Here is a 10,199-nt window from a genome sequence, read left to right as displayed (position 1 = left end):
TTTATTATAAAGTGCCAAATGTTCCTAAAGTGCTGCAGTTTGTATTCTGTAACCTTCTCAGTCTGCTGGCACATTCTTTCATTCTGGTAGAAAATGCCAAATTTCCTCCACCCCCGTTTAAAGAATCTACTACCAAGGTAACCGGGATACACAGGAGGAGTCAGAGCCAGGGCAGGGGAGTCCCTCTGATTGGGAGCCTGTATAGAGTGAGATGGGGAGGAAGGTTTTCCTCTACCTCCTGCTAAGACTCTGCAACTGCCATCAGCCCCACAGAGGACGGAGGCAGGGGGGTGGGAGAGACAGGAGGGACAGTCTGGGATATCTGCGGAATATGTGTCTCCTTTACACCTCCCCAGCCTGAGGGCATCCTGGACACAGCAGAAGATGTCAGATGCGGACAGAGGACTGGATTGCAGGATCTTGCAGCTGGCCAGCAGAGGGGAGTGGATCACACTAGAGCAGACTCTGAAGGGGATCGACAGAGGGGATCTGGGAGTCTCTGAAACTGACCCGGTGGGTGATGATATGCCAGATTCCTGTGACACCTCTGCTGGTATAATACTATATAGTAAAAGGGTAACGCTGCTCCTCACCTCTATGGGGGGAATTCAAGTGTCTTCCAACATTGCGGGGTGATCATATCATACAACCCATTAAGAACCTAGCAATCTGGTGGACCATTATGCAACAGGTAGCATCTATCCTTGTGTATCAATACCTATCTCCCTATAGAGTGTAAGCTTGCGAGCAGGGCCCTCCTACCTCTATGTCTGTCTGTATTTACCCAGTTTTGTTCTATTACTGTTCTAATTGTAAAGTGCAACGGAATATGCTGCGCTTTTATAAGAAACTGTTAATAAATAAATGTGCACACCGGCGGACACTAGATGGCACCCAACGGCACAATTCAAGTGTTGCTGCGCACATACTGTTATGATGTTCTGTCATTTTGACGGGCTGGTAACTAGTGCACTTAAAAGACACCAACACTGTTGTGTATCTGTAATGGGTGCAGGGGGTGCAGACGGGCCCCCTGAGTCGTGGGGGGGGGGGGGGGCCACAATGCTCCCCCCGCACCCACTGTATATAATTACCTTGCAGCCAGTGCTAGGAAAATGGTGACTGCATCAGCTCCCTGTATGGGTGGTCTTCTGTATACCGGCGGTCGGGCTCCCGGCGTTCAGTATACCGGCGCCGGGAGCCCGACCGCCGGCATACCGACACTTATTTTCCCTCGTGGGGGTCCACGACCCCCATAGAGGGAGAATAAAATAGTGTGGCGCGCGTAGCGCGCCACCGTGCCCGTAGCGTGGCGAGCGCAGCGAGCCCGCAAGGGGCTCATTTGCGCTCGCCACACTGTCGGTCAGCCGGCGGTCGGGCTCCCGGCGCCGGTATGCTGGGCGCCGGGAGCCCGACCGCCGGCCAGCCGTAGTGAACCCCCCTGTATGTGTGTGAGTTGCGCAGTAGACTTTAGCACTCGCCAGTGTGAGTCCCGCACAGAGATTACACACAGGCCCCCTCTCCTGCAACATACTGTATAGTGCTGCCTATGTGTTTTATACAGCAGTAACAAACTGCAGGCTTGGCCAACTCTTGTCTTTTGTGGAACTACAAGTCCCAGAATGCACAGCCAGGCTTTCAGTTCCCTGCTTCCGATGTGATGCTTCCAGGGCATAAGCACTGTTTGCCATTCAGGGCACATGTTGGATGTGCTGTAACGTTGCCAGGTGCTGAATGATCTGGGGTGTGCAGTGGATTATAATAGGGGATTCGGACCGGTTGGCCAGGGGCTGTAAGGGGGTCTTTCACATGTTGTGGGGAGGGCCTTCATGAACTTGGGCTTGTGTGTATTTCTGTGTGGGGATAATGAGGCTATTGTGAGTGCATTAGTGGGCGGTCAGGTAGGGGCCCCTTGCTTGGGCACTATCCAGAGCTCCTTGTCCTTTTAATTAACCAATGGGAATGCATTGCTGACATTTCTTTGATTTGCACCTGTATGACCAAATCAGAACAAATCCAATAATCCCAAATTGTACAGAATAAGATTTGCTGAGCACAATAGCGGCTGATTCTGAGTTAGGAGTATAGCAACATAAGCAGTAACTTTGCACCAGGACAAGCCGTGTTGCACTGCAGACTGGGCAAATCCCGTTATTATGTTTGCATGCAGGGTAAATACTGGCAGCTGTTGCATGTAGCCCACATACGCTGGACAGCTTTATTTTTACATTGCAATCTAGATTAGAGTTTGGACACCCCCCACCAGGGACGGATCTAGACTTTTCTTTAGGGGGGGCGGTTTACTGTTTAATCTTGACTCCTCCCTCTACAGTCCCAACTCCTCCCATCTGCAATCCTAACTCCTCCTCCTCTCAATTCTGACTGAACTTTTTGAGTGAGACTGAGATAGAGCTTTGTGATTGTTCTATGTACATGTGACTGTGCTATGATGTAATTGTATTTATTAGCCCTAGTACCCACACACCAGCAAGTGAGGGGCAAATGCTCTGTAACCCTTGCTCTCCTTGCTCCTCTGTGCTGCTGTGGTATAAGCTGCAGCACATCGTTCTGCCTCAGGCTCTCCCCGGAGAGCTCTCTTCTGCTCAAAAGTGGGCATGGCTATGACTGTGTTAGGGGGGGCGATCGCCCCCTTCGCCCCCCCCCTAGATCCGGCCCTGCCCCCCACCCAAATCAGGCTGGGTACACACTATGTGATATATCGCTTGTTCTATCGATGATTGATATATTGGAAGTACATCGGCGGGTGTGTACACTTGATAGGTCTGTGAACAACGTAGTATGGCTGACCCACCGACCAGCCTGTTAAGTGGCCACTGGCACCGCCGCCAACGACCTTACAACTGGGTGGGCAAATTTAAATGCCCACCCAGTTGTGATATCTGGACGGGCATATCATGCGGCATATTGGTGTGTGTGTGTGTATAGCTTTACCAATCAGCTGCTCGCGGTGGATCCGTTGTGTACCCGGCATAAGGTGCAGAGTTACCTGCTGTGTATTTGCTTTTCCCACTCAAAATCAGCCTCACTGTCCTTAGCAAACTACAAACAATTAACTTATATGTAAAAGAAAGCTATAGTATATATGCAGGGCCTGATTAAAGGTGTTGGGGCCCCTGGGCAACGTAGATTGTGGGGGCCCCCACCTATGCTTTCTGAAGAAGTCTTTTTGGAGAAGTCCTTGCCCCCCCCCCCCCCCTCCCAGGACCATGTGCACACATACATACATACATACATACATACATACATACACTCATATATACAGTACACACGCACACACATGCACACCTTTACTTACATTGCAGCAGGGAGCGCAGGCTGTCCGGCGGCTTGCAGTCACTGTCTCGCGAGACTGACTGTGCAGGAGCTCCTCGGCGGCTGCTGTTACTGAGCAGCTGAGCCGCCGAAGGAAGATTCCTGTAAAACTTAGGGTGTGGGGGCCCCGGGACGGCCGCCCCTGCCTTAATCCGGCTCTGTATGTATGCATTTAATAATTTGTGTAGAAGTAGTACCACTGATTTTTATTAGGGTAGAACATTTTGTTTTACTTTGGATCTTTTATATGGTTGTTATTATAGTACTGATTTATAGTTCCAGGTCAGACGCAGCACAGACTCTGCGGGTGACAATTTGTTACACTGCGAATAGTCTCCCCAATGTCACTTCTGTTGTGAGAAGCCGCGGCTTCCATTCAGGTCACTGCAGTCAGGTCGTCAGAGAAACATCAAACGTTTGCCTCCTACACAGAAATCTACATAGGACTCCATAGACTTGTTGCAGCTGTTATATAGCCATCAACGGGAAGGGGAGGGGGGGGAGGGTCCATCATTATTAGTGATGTGCGCAGACCCCAGTGTTTTGGTTTGGATGTGGTTCATTGGATCGACGCTAACTAGGTCAACAGTCATTAGGTCGACTACTATTGGTCGACAGTGAGTAGGTCGAGACCTGAAATAGGTCGACACAGGCATAAGGTTGACGTGAGGTTTTTTATTTTGGTGATGTTTTCTTCGTAAAGTGACCGAGTACTCCAATTAGTGCACCGTGTCGCCATCAGGTTACTATTCCCAATCATAGTCCACGTGGATAGTAAAGTAAGAAAAAGTTTAAAAAATAAGTTTTTTTGGAAAACTCATGTCGACCTTTTCATGTGTCAACCTTTGCCATGTCAACCTACTGACCATGTCAACATTAGTGGTCGATCTAATGACTGTTGACCTAAGTGAGGTCGACCTAAAGACCAGATACCTTTTGGTTCTAATTCATCATCGTGTTTTGGCAAAACCACCCTCAAATATTTTGGTTCAGATTCTGTTTTTGGTTCCGTTAAAAATTGCAAACCGCGGTAAGATCTGAACGGAGACTCTGTTGGGATCAGATCTCCTGAGGAGATCTGGGCCGAGTTTTCTTTTGGTTCAGCTCCACAAAATCTGGGTGGATTCTGATTCCTGGAGAACTGAACCGCACGTCTATTATAAAGATGTTAATAAATAAGTTGATTCATCTAATGAAAAACATAAAGCTGCAAACGTGAATATAACAGCAGGTACCACAAAATATATTATTATTATTATATGTTACTAGGTGATTCATCGCACCCTACGGGCGCTCTTCACATCGTCGCAAGGGGCTACGCCCCCTTAACCACTGCACGTCCTTTCGGCGGGCAATGTTTGTATTATATGGATTATTACCTTCAAGCATAATGTTGTTAGTGGGTAAATATTTTTACGTCCAAAGGGCGTGCGATGGTCAAGGGGGCGTAGGCCCTTGTGACGGCATGAAGAGCGGACGCAGGGCACGATGAATGACCTAGTGTGTTAATAATATGTTATGTGAACATAATGTAGGTATAAAGACAATGTTTGGTAAATACCACATACACAGTGTGTGTGTGTGTGTGTGTGTGTTGGGAGATTGTCTCATATATATCACTATACAGCCCCTTCCCCTATATCACATCACATACACAGTGTGCGCGCTCATAACAGTATATGGTATTAGCCTCTCACCAGCGTCATTGTCCCCGCACACTACAGACTCTCACTCTGCTCCCGCACCAGAAACAGCAACCACCATGTTCCTTCCTGGCCACGCAAGGCATGCCGGGAGTTGTAGTCTCCCCACAGCACTGCTGTGACGTTACGGTGATGCGCACCCTCCTCAGTCTATCTCCGTGCATGGGGATACGGGCCCGCCGCGTCCCCCCGAGGTGCTACCTGGAAGATGTAGTCCACAGCTGCCGCTCGCGCTCCCCGGGGAGCAGCCGGCGGGGTCGGGAACTACAACTCACAGAGTCCCCGTGGCCTCTCGGCTCAGTAAGAGCTGCGCTTCCGCTGCTGAGTGTTAACATGGCGACCGGGAGCCAGCCGACAGCAGTGGGTGAGGCTGGGATGTGATCTACGGAGAGACGCCGGGGGGATCACATGGCGCCCACCTGGGCAGTGGCGGAGCTCAGTGATACAGTGTATCGTGCCGGGGTCACTGCTAATTGTCCCATTACCCCTTGGGGGGCTGTCATCAGGGCACTGGCTGCTGCTAGGTGTAGCTCTTACTATTAGTCAGCGTGTGTTTTACCTAGTCTCTCCTATCCAGACCTGTGACTCTATGACTCAGAGCTCCTAGCCACGCCCAGCCTGGTCTCTCCTATCCAGATCTGTGACTCTATGACGCAGAGCTCCTAGCCACGCCCAGCGTTGGCAAATGAGTCATAGAGTCATAGATCTGGACAAATATATAAGAGATTACCATTTATTAATACAGTTGTATAATTGGGAACAAAGACAGTAACAATATAAGCCTGGGTAATGCAGATAGACAAAGCGGTAAGAGGGCGTGGCTTGATCTTATAGCCTATATGACAATAGGTCAATAAGATACATGAGGTTAGGGGCCACATGGTAGTTCCTGCATACTCCAAAACTGTCCCAATTTTTTATTTCAGACCTCAATATGGGAGGAGCTTACACAGAAATGGATGGAGATTCACCCTAAATTGGGGGCGGGCTTCCGGCAGATACAGTAGGGCAGAGCTTACTTTGTCTCAGTTTTGCATGTATAAATATTTGGAGGAATTACATTGGTCCAGCCAGGGGTGTAGCGAGGGTTGCTCCGTGGATAGTGAAACCTCTGCTCAGAAGCAGAAAGCTGACTCGGAGACTTGGTAGGGAACAGGGCAGGCCAGAGGAGACAGCAGGAGACACTGACAGCCAGCTCTGCCGCCCTCTTTATATGTCTCACTGTCTGCTTGTAGCTGTGCAGCAGGCTTACTTCTGTTCTGCTTCATGTTATGCCACAGTAGAGCCTCTTATACATGTTACTCTGCAGCACTCCTCTCTCTACACTAGAAGCTGCAGAGTAACGTGTATAAGAGGCTCTACTGTGGCGTAACGTGTATATGAGGCTCTACTGTGGCGTAATGTGTATAAGTTTCTCTATTGTGGCGTAACGTGTATAAGAGGCTCTACTGTGGTGTAACGTGTATAAGAGGCTCTACTGTGGTGTAACGTGTATAAGTTTCTCTACTGTGGCGTAACGTGTATAAGAGGCTCTACAGTGGTGTATTGTGTATAAGCTGCTCTACTGTGGCGTAACGTGTATAAGAGGCTCTACTGTGAGATAATGTCTATAAGTGGCTCTACTGTGGCGTAATGTGTATAAGTGGCTCTACTGTGGCGTAACGTGTATAAGTGGCTCTACTGTGGCGTAACGTGTATAAGAGGCTCTACTGTGGCGTAACGTGTATAAGCAGCTCTTCTGTGGTGTAACATGTACAGTCAGGTCCATAAGTATTGGGACATCGACACAATTCTCATATTTTGGGCTATATACACCACCACAATGGATTTGAAATGAAACAAACAAGATGTGCTTTAACTGCAGACTTTCCGCTTTAATTTGAGGGTATTTACATCCAAATCAGGTGAACGGTGCAGGAATTACAATGGTTTCTATATGTGCCTCCCACTTTTTAAGGGACCAAAAGTAATGGGACAAACTAAACAATCCTAAATCAAACTTTCACTTTTTAATACTTTGTTGCAAATCCTTTGCAGTCAACTACAGCCTGAAGTCTGGAACGCATAGACATCACCAGACGCTGGGTTTCATCCCTGGTGTTGCTCTGCCAGGCCTCTACTGCAAATGTCTTCAGTTCCTGCTTGTTCTTGGGGCATCTTCCCTTCAGTTTTGTATTCATCAGGTGAAATACATGCTCAATCGGATTCAGGTCAGGTGATTGACTTGGCCATTGCATAACATTCCACATATTTGCCTTAAAAAAACTCTTTGGTTGCTTTTGCAGTATGCTTCGGGTCATTGTCCATCTGCACTGTGAAGCGCGTCCAATGAGTTCTGAAGCATTTGACTGAATATGAGCAGATAATATTGCCCGAAACACTTCAGAATTCATCCTGCTGCTTTTGTTAGCAGTCACATTATCAATAAATACAAGTGAACCAGTTCCATTGGCAGCCATACATGCCCACGCCATGACCCTACCACCACCATGCTTCACTGATGAGGTGGTAAGTTTTGGATCATGAGCAGTTCCTTTCCTTCTTCATACTCTTCTCTTCCCATCACTCTTGGTACAAGTTGGTCTTTGTCTCATCTGTCCATAGGATGTTGTTCCAGAACTGTAAAGGCTTTTTTAGATGTTGTTTGGCAAACTCTAATCTGGTCTTCCTGTTTTTGTGGCTCACAAATGGTTTACATCTTGTGCTGAACCCTCTATATTCACTCTTGTAAAGTCTTCTCTTGATTGTTGACTTTGGTACACATACACCTACATCCTGGAGAGTGTTCTTGATCTGAGCAACTGTTGTGAAGGGGTTTTTCTTCACCAGGGAAATATTTTTTCTATCATCCACCACAGTTGTTTTCCGTGGTCATCTGGGTCTTTTGGTGTTGCTGAGCTCTCCGGTACGTTCTTTCTTTTTAAGAATGTTCCAAACAGTTGATTTTCAGCCTAATGATGGCTTGCTTCACTGATAGTGGCAGCTCTTTGGATCTCATATTGAGAGTCGACAGCAATAGATTCCAAATGCAAATGCACACCTGGAATCTACTTCAGATTTACCTGCTTAATTGATGATGAAATAACGAGGGAATAGCCCAGTCCTGTCCATGAAATAGCTTTTGAGTCGATTGTCCCATTACTTTTGGTCCCTTAAAAAGTGGGAGGCACATATAGAAACCGTTGTAATTCCTACACGTTCACCTGATTTGGATGTAAATACCTCAAATTAAAGCGGAAAGTCTGCAGTTAAAGCACATCTTGTTTGTTTCATTTCAAATCCATTGTGGTGGTTTATAGAGCCCAAAATATGAGAATTGTGTCGATGTCCCAATATTTATGGACCTGACTGTATAAGCGGCTCCGCACATGCAAGGCCCTCTCTAACTTCACTGCTCCATAGCTCTCCAACCTCCTCTCCCTACATACTCCCGCCCGCCCACTCCGGTCGGCCAATTACCGCCGCCTCTCCTCTACCCTGGTCACTGCATCCCATGTGCGAATACAAGATTTTGCCCGCGCTGCCCCTCTTCACTGAAACAAGCTCCCTTGCTTTATTAGAATTTCTCCAACCTTGCAAAGCTTCAAACGGGCACTGAAAACCCACCTGTTCATCAAAGCGTACCCTTCCGCATAACCTAGTCTTGAGACCGCTATTCCATTCTCATGCCTTGGCCATCTCTGCCTCGCTTACTTCCTGACACCAGGCCACCTTTCGCTTGCTTGTACCTCATGTCACCTGCTATCTCCCTCTCCACCTAGATTGTAAGCTCCTTAGAGCAGGGCCCACTTCTCTCCTGTTCTCATAGCCCTCTTCTCTAGCACTTCAATTACAACTCTCTCCTACTCAGTGACTGTCTATACCCGCATTTCCTCCTGCTCGTGACTGTTCATCTCTTCCAATGGCTGCCCGTCCCCAGTAGTATGCCGATTTCTCTTACATCCTAGAGGATGCTGGGGTCCACGTTAGTACCATGGGGTATAGATTGGTCCACTAGGAGCCACTGGCACTTTAAGAGTTTGAGAGTGTGGGCTGGCTCCTCCCTCTATGCCCCTCCTACCAGACTCAGTTTAGAAAATGTGGCCGGAGGAGCCAGTCACAGCTAGGGGAGCTCGCCAGAGTTTCTCTAGTAAAAGTTTTTTTAGAGTTTATTATTTTACAGGGAGGCTGCTGGCAACAGCCTCCCTGCATCGAGGGACTAAGGGGGGAGTAGTGTCCGCTATGCGGGGTCTGAGCCACTGTCTCTGCTGACAGGACACTGTGCTCCTGAGGGGATCCAACGTTCGCCGCTATAGGGGATCGCTCACCCCAGCAGCATGCCGCCACCCCCTTACAGAGCCAAAAGATCAGTGGCGAGTTAGTCACTGGCCCCCCTGGCAAGCGGGGAGCTGGAGTGAAGATGGCGGCAACAGGGTAGGGAGCACAGTATTAACTGCGCTCCGGGGCTCAGCGGTACATGGTGCGGGCTGTGAGGGGCGCCCTGAGCCAGCGCCTACACCCTACACTGTCCAGCAAGCCTGTCAGGGTCCCAGGATCGCTGCCAGCACAATTCCTCAAGCCAGTATAATCTTTAGAAGAGCGGGAAGACAGCGCCATGAAAGGGGGCGGAGCATCTCCTCAGAGCGGACCCAGCAGCGTTCAGTGCCATTTTCCTGCCTGCAGTAGCGCCGACAGGGAGAGCTGTCCCTCCAGACCAACTCCAGCTGCCTTGTACGGTACCAGGGGGTTGTAGAAGGGGGGGAGGCTGTGTAAAGTTTGTGTAGCCTATTAAGGTACCCAGGCAGCGCTGGTAGTGTTATTAGTTCTACCTTAAAAAGCGCTGTGTGTGTGTAGGTGTTTAGTATCTCACATAGCCATGTCTGGGGAATCTGTGTCATATGCTGCAGAAGATGTTTCCTCTCGGGAGGGATCCATTCCATGTACACAGGATTGTAATGCTTTGTCTCAGATCCCCATTGTTGAAGCTAATACTAAGACTGAAACTCGGGTGTTGAAGAAGTCTATGGCAGTTTGGTCAGGCTCTGTCCCTATTGCTGCAAAATCTCCTAGCATGTTCCCACAGAAACGTGCACTTGCCCAAATCATGCAAGATGACACGGATACCGATTCTGATACTGCAGACGGTGATGGGGAGGTGCTGAGGGGGGCGGCATCCCTTACTAA

General features: G+C 48.7%; 1 protein-coding gene across 3 annotated transcripts in view; it reads left to right on the top strand.

The window, feature by feature from the left end:
- Positions 1–255: 255 nt before the first annotated feature.
- Positions 256–10,199, top strand: part of LOC134927139 (serine/threonine-protein phosphatase 6 regulatory ankyrin repeat subunit B-like) — a 223,420-nt gene continuing 213,476 nt past the window's right edge. For all 3 annotated transcript variants that reach the window (XM_063921203.1, XM_063921202.1, XM_063921201.1), the window contains exon 1: positions 256–513. In XM_063921203.1, the coding sequence (XP_063777273.1) occupies positions 385–513 (129 nt within the window). In that variant the 5' untranslated portion in view covers positions 256–384. The remainder of the gene's footprint in view (positions 514–10,199) is intronic.

This window comes from Pseudophryne corroboree, chromosome 5 (assembly GCF_028390025.1).
Source record: "Pseudophryne corroboree isolate aPseCor3 chromosome 5, aPseCor3.hap2, whole genome shotgun sequence".
Taxonomy (NCBI): domain Eukaryota; kingdom Metazoa; phylum Chordata; class Amphibia; order Anura; family Myobatrachidae; genus Pseudophryne; species Pseudophryne corroboree.
The sequence above is the reverse complement of the archived record's forward strand: the minus strand, read 5'-3'. Positions and strand labels throughout refer to the sequence as shown.